Below are 13,605 nucleotides of genomic sequence, written 5' to 3' on the forward strand. Positions count from 1 at the left end.
GGGTTAAGTTGAACGACCTGACATATCTTATTAGCGTTGGTTGCGTTTTTTTTTCACGCGCATACCACACATCCCAGGCTGTTCAGTCTCTGCGTACCGTTTGACCAGCGAGACTATCTTTTATGCAACCGTTCCTGAAGTTTGACATGTTTGGCTGACTTTGAATGGTCTTGCGAAGGATCATCCGCTGAAGTTCACTTCAGATTGTCGGGGTTTCGGCGAGGGATCTATCGGGCAGAACTTCCCTTCAGAAATGAGAAGTTCTTTTAAAAAGGTGTCAAAATCTTTACATCTGTTGGGCGTGGCATGTTCCAAGACTTACCCCGATGGTGTGCCATAAGATGACACGGAATGCACACGTGTCCCTTTTTTCCGGACCATATGCGATGTCAAGCAGCAACAACAACAAAAAAAGTACATCTCGTTCAAGGATTTCTTCAGCTGATATGAGTCAGCAAATTTCGAAAAGGAAGGAAGTACATTTGAAATAAAAGCGGAAGCGAGTACAGTCGTCCATTAGGCAGCAGAACGTCTGGGTGGGCATGACGAAATCGTTCCAATTTTTCCTGCTGTGCTGCGTTTTTTTTTCTTTCTCTCTCTCTCTCTCTCTCTCTCTCTCTCTCTCTCTCTCTCTCTCTCTCTCTCTTTCTCTTTGTGTCTTTATTTTATTTCGTGTTATACGTCATGCGGTCGCGCCCCGGTGTCTGTACCGATCGGACTGAAATAGAATTATGCTAATTATTATTCATAGCCCTCCCCCTTTTGCCCCTGCAGCAGTATAGAGGTTTCGTTGAGTTTTCCGTTCCGCTGCATTACGACGGGTTGCTTACGGTGAGGGGGGGGGGGGGGGGGTAGCATTTGGGCAGAGTGTGTCTTCTGGGCGCTTAACTGGCCGGAAATTGAGTCATTACACCTTGGGCGTCACTTCTATACCGGTGTGTTGTACAGCAACGGGATTCGGATTCGCATAGCTAATCCCGTGTGGACACGTCAGCGTTTTCCGTAAATCAATAAACACCAGCAAGGTGGAAATGTGGGGCACAGACGAAGAAATCAACCTTTGAGAACCGAACTAAACTGCTATTACGCCGAAGCTTTGCCCGTGGAACTCCCCGAAGAGCAGTTTTATCCCATTGCCCTATCATTATAACAGCGCAAAATCGAATATTCAATTCCCTCCTACCTACTCGCTCCGGGCCGAAATAGAGCCCGGAGGAACAGGAATCGACGTCAGGGATTTTGTTGTACTCGCACCGATGACGTCATTATGTGCTGCTCTTTGCAATCAAGAGTGGACGAGAAGAACGAGAACATCTCCTGATGTGCATCCTTTTCCCCAGCAAAATGGCACATACTCTCTCTCTCTCTCTACTCCCCTGAGGGGGGAGAAGTCGTCCTCATGAAGTCATCCGATCCCTCATCTTTGCCTTGTGATGCATAATGAATCACAGATTTGCAAGGGAATGATTGCGTGTGTTGGGTTCCCGGTAGATTTTGTTTCATTCTTAGCTGCGCTGAAGCTACGTCACAAAGCTCTGAAGATATTGGTAACATTGGGGGTGTGCACTGCAATATGCGACTACACTCAACAGCTGTAACCTCCCAATCTGTCACCGTTCTGTGTCAGTTGGTAATGGAGCGAACTGGCAACGAACCGACAAATTGAAGTGTCTAGGTTGGAGAGCACCAGAGGAAATTCCCAGAATTGACAACTGTTGTTTTCGTGTCGGAGACCTCCCGCAGTCACATTCAATCTTTAGTCTTCGAAGTCAGACACCGGATACGATCACTTTTTACGAACAGGAAGCGCTGTGACGACGGGTCAATTCCAACAATAAAAGAACTCTATCACATGCTGTCCCCTGGAGAAGACGCGCGCTATTCTCGAGATATCTCTCTTGGTGGGCAACCGCAAAACTGTCCGGAAACTTGGGAACCGCACCCCCGTTTGGTGTGGAGCTCCAGTGGAGTGCGGGAATGTGAGCAGGGTTGGTATGTTGGCTCCGAAACCGCAGACGCAGATTAACTTTGTCTTTTGAAAGACTGAATTGTCTGCCCCACTGCCGGTTTCTATCACTCTCTGCGGTTCCGTAACTGTGGAAGTGCAGCATAATGGGCGCTCTGTTTCACATGGTAAGTCGATTGAAGTGCAAAATCAGAACCTTGGGACAGTTCCTCAGACTATGATTGCACGTCATCACGTCATCGGCAGACATGTACGCACAATCCAGACATCGTTTCCTGTTCATGCGCTAGGATTACAGCGATATGTCTTCACTTTCTGTAAATGTTCAAAACTCCTGAAAAAGATAGCCAATGTCTGGTTCTTGGATGCGTATCCGGTCGTAAATATATCTGCACACCATCTGGAGAGACACACACTCCAACCTTCCCGATCAGCTCTCGTTGCTGCTGTGTACTTCCTCTGTCCAGCAACTAAAGGAGTGTGATTGTTTATTTTTTCGAAATAAATAAACGCAAAGTGTGTGTGTGTGTGTGTGTAACCCTCGGGTTGGAGAGATACCAAAATGATGTCATCCGTGACGCCCATCCATCCCGAAGGTCACATACATAGGCTCGAACACGAACAGTGAGCGTGTACAGGCTGCAAGAACTCCAAACCACAGCCAGTCCAGTTCGAACGAAAATAAAAGACTCTAGCGTGTGTTTTGTTCCCGTTATCGAATTATTCACATTGGCTGTGGATATACAATCCAGCACTGTTGGAATTGGAGCCCAGCAAAACCTACCCCATCAACTTCTCGGCTGCGTCTCAACGAGAAAGAAGTAGAGTAAGGGATTTAGCTTTACAATTTGATTTACTGACGAATGCTTGATTAGTGCTTTTATTGTTGTGTCCCCTTTTGCTCTCGACAATATAGCCACGGGCTGCAAGGGTATTAGTTTAGTTGGAGGTATCGCCTGGCCCCGCTCTCTTTCACCAGCGGTGGGCGTTGAAAGATTGATGATGACAGTTGGGTTTGGCTGTTGTTATTGCGTTTAAGGGATTCCGACGATGGCCTGGTGGTGGGGGTCAGAGTGTGGTCCCGATCTTAATTACCCCTAAACTAGCACGTCATCTGTGTCCAGCTGTACTAATGGACCGCTTGAATTAGGTGGGTGTATAATGCACACGCTGCCACAGGTTCAATTGGTCAGTGGTGATATAATTCATCTCCAAATGTGTTTACCAGAATGAACACTAAATACATGTTCGAGATATATCGTACAACAGTTTTATAATTTTCGATCATTATGTTGTACAACTCCCCCAGGCGCAATAAAAAAAAACTGCAAGTCTTCAGCGAAAAGGTCATTAAAATGTTCCTATTTAATGCCGGTCTCAAAACTTTGCTGATCGCAGAGCCTAATTTCTGGAACGTTCGGCGGACAATGCCGAAAACGAAGATACCTGAGGGACACTAAAATGTTAATGTTTCGTTCTTGCCAAACTCCGTCAGATACATCAACCTTTGGGGTTAATGCTTTTATCCGAAAACACAACTCTCCCTCCAATGCCATCCAGAGCCCCACTGCATGTGTGTGTGTGTGTATGTGGTGAGGGTCGTAAAGTGTCGATCGGTGTTAAAAGGTGTTAAATTCACCTTCGTTTTACAACACCACACACCACCCGTTGAGAGCGCGCGCGCGCGCTCGCTCGCTCTTGGGTGTGTGCTGCGCGTCATAGATGACGTGATCTTTTAGCGAGATGTCTCGAACTTCCTTTCCGGGCAACTTCAACCAGTCCCCGACATCGTACCCGGTGAACAACATCGAGATATATAGGAGGGGAGTTTCGTGAGACACTCACGGAGCTGGGGGGCAGCTTCACGCTCGAGTGATCTCTCGCTCGATGACATGGCTACTGCACACACAACACTGCACATTAGAGTGTGTGTGTGTGTGTGTGTGCAGAGCAGTCTGCGGCTGGAATGGGCGTTGGCCTCTCACGAGACGCGCGCGCACACAAGCGTTGTTGTTGAAGGCATGAAACCAAGGAGGACAGACTTCAAATATGTATGTCAAGCACCGGAGAAAGAACTGACGAAATAGAAAAGCCGAAACACGACCGACAACTTCAAGACGCGACTTACATCTCTCTATCTCCTCTGCATTTGATTCTGACAGAGCTCGATGACGAAATCTTTTAATCGCTTGTTCTCCTTTTACTTTTTTTTTATTTACTTCACAGAGCCAATCGATACGGATTCGATTGCGCTAGAGAGGAAGCGAAAGAAGAGTCCGCTGAAGATCCGAAGTGATCTTCCCGCTAGGGTTCTTCCCGACACAACAGACGACACGCAGAGAGTGTGTGGTGATTCTGGTGATCCGATCGTCCTCCCGGTGAGGACAGCAGCTCCTCATCCTCTCCGCTCTCCCCTCGAGAGCACCCCAACATGCGAACGACACACAGTAGTAGTGGGTCCGCCCCGGCGACCCAGCTGCTTCTGGCGGCCGCCGTCGTGCTGATGCTCAACGTCCTGACAGTGCACAGTTTAAGTAAGTCCACCATGAAGGTGGCAACGTCCACCAAACACTGCTCAGCCGGTACACTAATGGCTCACCCTTTTTCCCCCACTCCACCCCAATTGCAGTACACTCGCCACCGCGCATCATCAAGCAGCCGCCCCCGGACGAGATGCTGTTCCAGGTGGCGCAGCAGGGCGAAAGCGACAAACCCTTCCTGATCGAGTGCGAGGCGGAAGGTGAACCGACACCGAAGTAAGTAGTGCGACCTGAAACAACTCAACAACCGGAACAGCCAAGCAATCGATTCGTGTTTTTTAATCACGCACCGGGTTTGGGAGGTGGGGGCGCGCGCGAATCCCCTTCCCTCGTTATGATGGCGGGTGTCGTCCCTCACCAGGGGGCGCTTGAACAGTTCACTTTTAGTTCACTGGAACACAAACCCCCCAGCATACAACAATCCACCATACGGCAATAATGTAGTAGGGGCGTCGCCGTCGTGCTCCTCCGCTGATTGTTGTTCGGTGCTATGATAATCCCCAGGCGGTAGCAGAAGAGGAAGCCCGTTAATTCTACACCATCCCAGCGGCAAAGGGGAGGTCAGGAGAGAGACAGGGTGTATGTAGGACACGTGTCCGCAATCCTTTCGGAGATTTAATTCAATTTCATTCTGATTGAACCACGAGCAAATCTGATTTTGTGAAGATGGGGTGGAGGAGGTTAAGGCGTTAAGGGAATGAATGTTCCTTTCGTTCATCGGCTCATTTTTGTTTTCAAGAGTAATTTGGAGGTTAGAAGTGTTTTTGGAGCTGAAGTTAGCACACGTCAGAGTTAAAAAAAGTCTGAACTCGAAAAAAAAACACACACACACACACACACACATATACTGAGCGAAGTTTCTTGCGTGTACAGTTGTTTGTTTGTCCAGCCAGAGAAGTTTTGATGTGTTTTTCCCTGCCCAGGAGAAAACTCTTCTTCGACTGTTGTTATAACCATAAAAATACGATTATTTTAAAAATAACTTGATGCTTTGTGTGCGTGTGTTTGTGCACAGTTTTTTTTTTGGCAAGGAAATCAATTCCTGTGTTTTTATTTTTGGCACTGAACTTATGCCCGACGTGTGTCTGTGTGTGTGTGTGTGTGTGTTATTCCCTGCGTGGGGATGGTTGCCCTTTCTTCTGTCGTTGCCTCCAGGGATGGCAAGGGAAAATTCGATCGATCAAATTCGCCTGTCTGCGTTATTTGATTGTCTGTCTGTCTGCCTGTCGCGCTTCCCTGCGCTCTCTCTCTCTCTCTTCCCCAAAGGTGCAAGGTTTTGATTCGTCATTTCCTGTAAAAGCAGCCACAGTAGAAAAGCAAACCACTCCGGCGCCCCCCACTTCCCCATTTGGCTGCCGACTGTGTTCAATTTGGATCCTTAGTTTTTCCCATTTACTGTTAGCAAACAAACAAAAAAAACACCAAAATTGCATTCGATTCGATCCCGATCGATTCCCTGCTTTCCTGCTGGTTGCAAAGCAGGAAACCGTCTGTTATAATGGTTGTTAAATAGTATGTCGGTGGTGGAAATTGATGATGAAATGGCTTTTCCACCGGGTTCGATCGCGTCGTAAGTCCCTCTTTCTCTTCCCATCGGGAAACGGGACGATAAAATTTATTGATTAGTCTGTTTCTTTTTTTTATATATTGCTTTTTTTTTTGTTATGGGCATAATGTGTATGTGTGTTGAGTAGAGAAAAAAAACGTCACTCAAAAAAGGAATGTCATCCACACAAAAGCCGGGCCCAGTGGAGGAGGCAATCGAGTGTGTTATTTTTGTTTTAATCCAACCCCCAATGATGTCACATAACTGGTGCGATAATAATTTAAAATAAATCGCTCATTGCACTGGAGTGCAACAACGCCGTGTGCGATGAGTTTTTCAGCTTCGGCTACAGGCCCTCCCCCCTCCTTTGCCAGACAAAGAAAACTGCATTCTCTAAGCTCAGTGGGGCATGTTGTCTCGTATACGCGCGATGACTGAGAGATAAGTTTAACCACCCCCTCGGTTGGAGTCACAGTAGCTGCAACACACAGTACAGTGCTTGTTGGAGCAATTTGAACTGATCTTTCCTAGTAAAGGAGTTTTTTTTGTTGTCCTTTTTTTACTTCTCTATCTATTTGGAGTAATCAAGAATCTGAGATTTATTTACGGACGAACGGTTGTTAATGTTGGGTACGTTTGAAAATGAAAGGAGATGGATGATGCGCGATAGTTTGTTGTTTATGACACAGATTTTTGCAAATGTGTTAATCGTTATCTACCTAACCTTTTGCCTGCCTTCCTTTTTGCGAAGAACAATCATTATATATTGATTTCAACAAACGACTTTTCGGAGAAGTCAGTCACAGCCACAGTCTCGTTTCTTGGAATAATTGCGCCTTTGCTTTCCTGTTAATACGTGCTCTGCTTTACTGGGGGAGACGTTTTTATGAGTAATAGAGCGCCTGCAGCTCTATAGGTAAAGGGCACGTGCAGTTAAGGGAGCACAACATCAGCAACACAAATAGAACGAACCAGTTGAAAAAGCTTATACAATATCATCAGATAACGTTTTTGTGCGCCTTGGGAAAAGTACACCGCTGAATTCCAAGAGAATCGAACCCACGACACGATCTCTAAGTGGATCTCCCATCAGTGCGCTTACGGATGTTACTAGGCGAGAACCTTCCCTAGTGGTGCGTTTATTTTGAACCTGTTTTTCTCCCAACGCAACGCGCACCCACACAGCCATAAAACAAAATCATCAAATAATCACGTTTTGCCAATAAAAAATGGACACTTACTGCGGGTATGACTCCATCTCTGTAACCACCATACCGTTTGCCTCCCTTACTGAAGTATCCTGGCGCGTATACATTTTTAATCTGGGTTTTCTTTCCCGGGGTAAACTTATCAAGACATTACTTCCGGCTTTCGACTCTCCTTTTTTTTTTCGCCAGCGATTATGTTTGCACTAGAGAAATAATCGAATCTCAAAACTCCGTTCGGCAAAATGGAGCATCATGCCATGCGTCCCCCAGAACGAAACTCTCTCTTTCTCAGGTACGGACGACGTCGACGACACGCAACATGCGAATATCGATCCATTTTGTTTCGTGTGTTTCTTGATGCAAAAAAAAACGATACAAGAAACCAGGCTATAAAAGCAACATTAATTCTTCGTCCTCTTCCTTTCCTGTGGGGTTGTACCTAGCTGCTTGTACGGAATGTCCTTTCTGGTGCGTTGCTCCCCCTCCGCAACAGTAAGTAACCTTCAAAAAGGGTAGAAGGACGGGAGCTTTTTACAGCCGGGCCATCGCTTTAGGGATATCGTGGGCGAGATCTGGAAACAAAAGGCGAAGGTTGGGATGGAAAAGAACTTTATGAGACATTGTAACCTTCTGCGATCAAGGATTTGCCACCGTTCGGTTTGCTACCGTGTGTGGGTTCTTGCGGGTTTCTTGTAGATGTTTGTGTTTGCCCGGTTCGATTATAGATCAAACCTGCTTCTCTCCAATCGGGCGGGGGGGGGGGGGGGGTACCTTTTGGTAAGGATGTGCTCGTTCCATTTTTTGCTGAGCGTAATATTACTGCGTTATATTGTAGCGAACCAAAACATAAAAACGATGTTTGGTTGAGCGAAAACCTGCAGAAAATACACTGTAAATAAGACACGTATGTCTCGTCTTCTTTCTCTCGATTGTGTCACAGCGCGCGCTGGTCAAGCTGGGGCCGAGCGCTTGACAACTTTACCCATTTCCTTGGCCCAATCATATTACCTGCTGTTTCGGTAAATATTATCCTTTGCAGGGTTTCTGCCTTTCCTCTTCCTTTTGCTGTGGCTCTCTGCCACCATCACCATCAAGAAAACCAGGCAATCAAGTTGGAGGGGGGGGGGGGGGGAGTGGGCTAGACTATTTTGGCGACGACCAAGAATACCAGAGCATTTTTTGGGGAGAAAGCCAAAGAAAATGTTCCCCGTTTGCCTTGAAATGTGCTTGGTCCTCTGTCGGTCGTCGTCGTCTTCGTCGTCGTGGACACCCAATTCGAGCAACATTGTTGTGGAGCGGCCGTAAACTTGGCCTCCTCCTTCTCATTCGCTTTTCGCAGCGAGCCCCAAGGACATGGGCAGGAAATTCAGGATCTCTTTGTCGCTTTGTCCATCCTGTGCTCGCCCGGCTATGCGCTTTGAAGGCAAGGAGAGATAGAGAGCGAGAGCGAGAGAGAGAGAACGGTAACTAAAGCAATTTCAAAAAGGATATTCCGAAGTGGCGTATGTCTGGGGCTTCTCGAAGTGGAAATCCCATCATAGACACTACGGGGGTTGGTACCGAAAGGGGCGGCAAGATTTCATCCCCCCCCCCCCATCCCCCCTTCTTAAAGGGATGGCATGTGTTGCGTGTATATTGGTGTGCGCAGGTCCTGCCACGTTGCTGCTATTTCGCACTCTTTCTTTCACTTGCACACACACACACACACACACTCACAGCTTCTCTTTTGCGCGCTGATGGCGTGTACATACATCTCTCGGGCGCATTTTTTAGGGGGGGGGGGGGGGGGGGGAAGGTGCGATGGGTGGAAAATATGCGGCATTACAACACCGCGCCATCTAACCCACCTAAGTGTGTGTGTGTGTGTGTTTGTTTCTATGTTCTGATGGCAGGAAAATGCGGCAATACACAAAACACACAACCAACAAGCGAGATAGATATAGTGAGCTGTGACGCCGCGTGGTACCAGAAAGGGGGGCATCGGCGTGTGTGTGTGTGTGAGGTATGGTGAATATTATCGATCGATTTTTGCCAGCAAAGGAGGCTCTCGGTCTCGCAGACCATAAACCCGCACATACTGGCAGACTGGTTTTTCGACGTGCTTCTATATATATATATGTGTGTGTGTATGTCTATGTTGATAGATGAATTTGAAACGATATTTTGCTCACTCTTGTCGAGGACATGCCCGAGACATGGAACTCCGTTTTTTTATCACGACCAGGCAACCGGGAAAACCGCATAGAGCGCTAGCCTGACGGACGACGACGCGGTGGTTTGTGCTTTTGTGTGTGGTTCGTTCTTTTTTTTTTTGTGAACGAAACCTCTGGTGGTTCGCATTCTAGTCCTTTGTCAGCAGTATGGTGTTTTGTTTTCACATGTGTTGTTTTGCTTATGGGTTTGAATTTATGGAACGTAAGGGAATGTTTGTGGCATTTTTTTGGTTGGTAATATTACAACATATTCAGCATAAAGTGGAAGCCCTCTTATTATGCTTATGAATTTTTCGCATTATTGAGTAAAATTCTATATAATATAAGGAGTTCTAAGTAATCATATAAATATAAAATAAAAGTCGATGATGATTCACATGTTGCTAATTTTCCATGCGGGACAAAATGGGAAACGGTTTGGGGTGAAATTTGCCTTCCTTTCTTTAGATAAATCGTATCCCATTTTTTTGTATCCTTCTTGGAATATTAATTAAGACTTACTGTTGAACTGATAAAAACAGTCATCTTGTTGCAGCTAAATCTTACAGCGGTTTCCAAGTTACTTTCGGATGTACGCATTGTTTTTCGCCGCGTGCAAGAAGTTATTTCACATCACTCGGATATTTCATTTCCATCATCATGATGTTTAATATCTTCAGCAAGATTTTCAACACGACTCAAGCTGGATTGAGTTTACCAGTTCCTTGCTGCAGGGTTTTCCAAGTCAGTTTCGAATATAAACATTGTTCTTCACCGCATCCTAGTTGTTTTTCAACAGCCATATAGCCAACATATGGTCTCAAAAATGGTCAAAATATGGTCAAAATGAAATTTCAGTTTTAACACATCCAGCCGTACCGGCGAACTCGCTCGTTCCTGGGAACGTTCACCGCGACGCTCATTTTCACTCATTTCATAGCCCGCTAGATCAAAAATTAGAAAATCATATAGATTTTGTACTGCCCAACCTAGTGGTACAACCCTGTCCACTCATGAGCGACGAATGTTTCTCGTCGAACGAGTTCGCCGGTACGGCTGATCATTTTCAACATATGACAAAAAACTGTCAAACTCAATCCACCTTGAAATGTGTTGAAAATCATGCTGGAGAAATAAAAAAAAAAACAACATTATGATGGAAATGAAATATCAGCTTGATGTGGAACAACATTTCGCACGCGGTGAATAACAACGCTTGCATTCGAAATTGACTTGGAAAACCGTGTATGTGTTGAAAATAATGTGTTGAAAATGAAATTTCATTTTGAATCAAATACTTCATTTTTGACAGCTGATGAAAAACATCTCGGATGCGGTGAATAACAATGTTTACATTCGAAACTGATTTGAAAAACCCCTGTATTTTACTCGTCGAGAAATTTGACTCGATTGCTCATTGAAATGTGCTTGTTGCTTTGGAATTCTTTGCGGGAAATTAATCGAGACGCACAGTTGACAGTTCTTTTCGATGTGTTGAAAATCATGTGTGAGAGCTGAAACTTCATTGTAATTGCGAATACATTGTATGGCAGCTGCTGCAAATCATCGTATAAGGCGGTAAATAACGATGTACACATTCGAATATGGCTTGGAAAACCCTGTAATGTTCTATTTTAATTTAATTGCATTGAAGTATCTCTTTTTTGTCCTGTTGGTACCTAAAACAAGGTTTGAATGGTGTTTAATTTATGGATATAGTTTGATTTAAATGAGTACTTCTTTTCCAAGGCATAAACTTTTAAAAAATATTTTACTTCATAACTACTAAAACATTGATTTCGATTCATTTTTCGCTAGGGGTTTTTCCATATCGAGGAATTACGGGCTTGCATCATTCATCTGACATCGAAAGAACTCGTCGACGCTTTCGTGGTACTTCTACCATGTTTTAGCAACATGAAACTGCAGCGACAACTAGAATGTTTGAGTAATGTTCGATAATCGTCTGTAAATGCGCCTGGTGACACTCTGCAAACAACACGGAGTTGCTGCAGCGCTCCTTGCCATCTGCAAACAATGCAATTGCCAACGTCGCCGGTGACAAGATGGGCTTTTTACAACGGCGACGGCTGCTGCTAGCCGGTCTCGCCCGGCTAATGGGCGCGTCAAACGGAGGAGAAGGTTAATGTATCAATTACAAAACCATTGCCCCTACCAACCGTGTGTCCGTGCCGATCCCTGCTTTATGGCACCTCTACTCCCTCCCCTTCCCCGCCCTGTGACCGACCAACCCCCCGGGCGGCCGACGCAATAATGTCTCCCGCTTTGCATGCGCGGCTTTGCGTTTGTCTTCGCTGCTGCAGCTCCGCTCCGCCTGACACAGCTCCTAAGTGAGCGAGAGTGAAGAAAATGGGCAAGAGCAGAAAAACAAACTGAAGGCGCGTTCTTGCACACACACACACCCAAACTTGTGAAACCCGAACGGCCGGGGAAGCAAAGAAAAAAGGAGGTTATGTTTGTGTCCGACTCGTCTTTCTCGACACAGCCCCGCCCCGCCCCGGCCTGCTCGTCCTTAAGCGGCGCACGCAGTATCAGGTTACACGGAACCGTTTTTCTCTTCAGCCGCGCGGGGTGTCGGTTTGAGCTACTTTGTGGCAACCGCGGTACGAGGGGGAGCGGGGCGCGAACCCTATTTAAAGAGCGCGCGCCACACGACGACCGCAGGGGAAAGTGGTTTTAGAGGAATTAAGAGGGTGAAGAAAAAAAAAACATAACAGCCGACGCGTACATCTCCACACACACACACTACAGGGTCTTTGCTCCACTCACGCACGACACGCGGGTAGGGTGAAAATCGATGGCAAAACTAGGTTAAACGGGTGGGAGAAATGAGCAAGACGAGGCAGGCAAGGGGGAAAAGGCGAGGAGAAGGGTAAAGAAGAAGAACAGGAGCAGAGAGGGTGGTGATCACGTTCTTTTAGGCACGATCGGGACGAGTTCCATGTGTTTTGTTTTTGGCTTTTATTGGACGTTGCAAGAGCAGAGCACACACGCGCTCTTACAGGGTTGCTCAAGCCAGCTCAACATCGTAACACTATTTTTCGAACACGTTAAACGATTGTCAACATCGTACATACAATTTGAATCCGTAAACTCTTTTCAATTTGATTACACTAGGTTTTAGAGCAGTAAAATTCCAACTCGATTTTTTGTATTTTCCAGATTCGTATTGGGATTTTACGCGTTCTAAACTTAGTCTTACCAAATCGAAAAGAGTTTACTTATTCGAATTGTATATGCGATGTTGACAATCGTTTAACTTGGTCGAAAAATAGTGTTACGATGTTGAGTTGGCTTGAGCAACCCTGTATTATCTGCCTTTATAGCCTGGGTCGTTTTTGCTCCTGCTCTTAAATTCTCGTTTTGTCTTGTGTCTCTTTTTTACTTGCTTTTATGTGCTTGAAATGGTTGCATCTTGCATATTATCCTTGTTTTATGGTTTTCTCTCATTCATCTCGCAATCTTCCTGCTGTAAAGTTTTACAACACTTGTCAATATTTATTTATTTGCTTTTTTTATCAACTGCACGGATTCATGACTCTGTTCGTTTTTTTTTTTTTGCAATACTACCTGATTTATTGCGCCAGCCTCGTGTGTTCTACCGACAGCACGTAACCGCATACCTTGTTTACAGCTTGTTAATTGAGCTTTGCGCCGCTTCTGGCTGGACTTCTGAACTCATCAAACCAGCAGCGGACTTGATTGAGTCTATTTTTTTTTTTGTCTTTTATTTTTACCGACCTGACCGCTGATTGAAAGCTGGAATCAAAACAATGGGGGACACCTTTGAACTCGCTTGCCTCTTGCGTTGCCCCATGGAATTTCCAGTACCAATTGAGGTTCGACAGTGGCCAAATTGCATCACCGGCCGTCGTACAATCCAGAAGAGCATTGATTGAGATCGTCTAATATTAGGACACGGCTGGTGTGCTGTGGAATGCTGTTTATAAAGAGCGCTATTGTAATCACGGCCGCTTTCTTGGTCCCAAGCCAATAGGGCCAGGCACATGTCCAAAGCGTACGCTGGGCAAACGTTTTCCAATAAACAATCCGTTAATGTTAACAGCTCCCGGGTGTGCTATGTGTGTGTGTGTGTGTCTATATTTACCCATTAATACACACCGGATAGGCG

At 45.8% G+C, this 13,605-nt stretch overlaps 1 protein-coding gene across 11 annotated transcripts in view; it reads left to right on the forward strand.

The window, feature by feature from the left end:
* Positions 1 to 13,605, forward strand: part of LOC120958624 (neuroglian) — a 46,483-nt gene that overhangs the window by 12,484 nt on the left and 20,394 nt on the right. For all 11 annotated transcript variants that reach the window (XM_040381603.2, XM_040381620.2, XM_040381553.2 and 8 more), the window contains exons 3-4: positions 4,193 to 4,500; positions 4,596 to 4,722. In XM_040381603.2, coding sequence (XP_040237537.1) covers positions 4,398 to 4,500; positions 4,596 to 4,722 — 230 coding nt within the window. In that variant the 5' untranslated portion in view covers positions 4,193 to 4,397. The remainder of the gene's footprint in view (positions 1 to 4,192; positions 4,501 to 4,595; positions 4,723 to 13,605) is intronic.

Source organism: Anopheles coluzzii, chromosome X (assembly GCF_943734685.1).
Source record: "Anopheles coluzzii chromosome X, AcolN3, whole genome shotgun sequence".
NCBI classification, from domain to species: Eukaryota; Metazoa; Arthropoda; class Insecta; order Diptera; family Culicidae; genus Anopheles; species Anopheles coluzzii.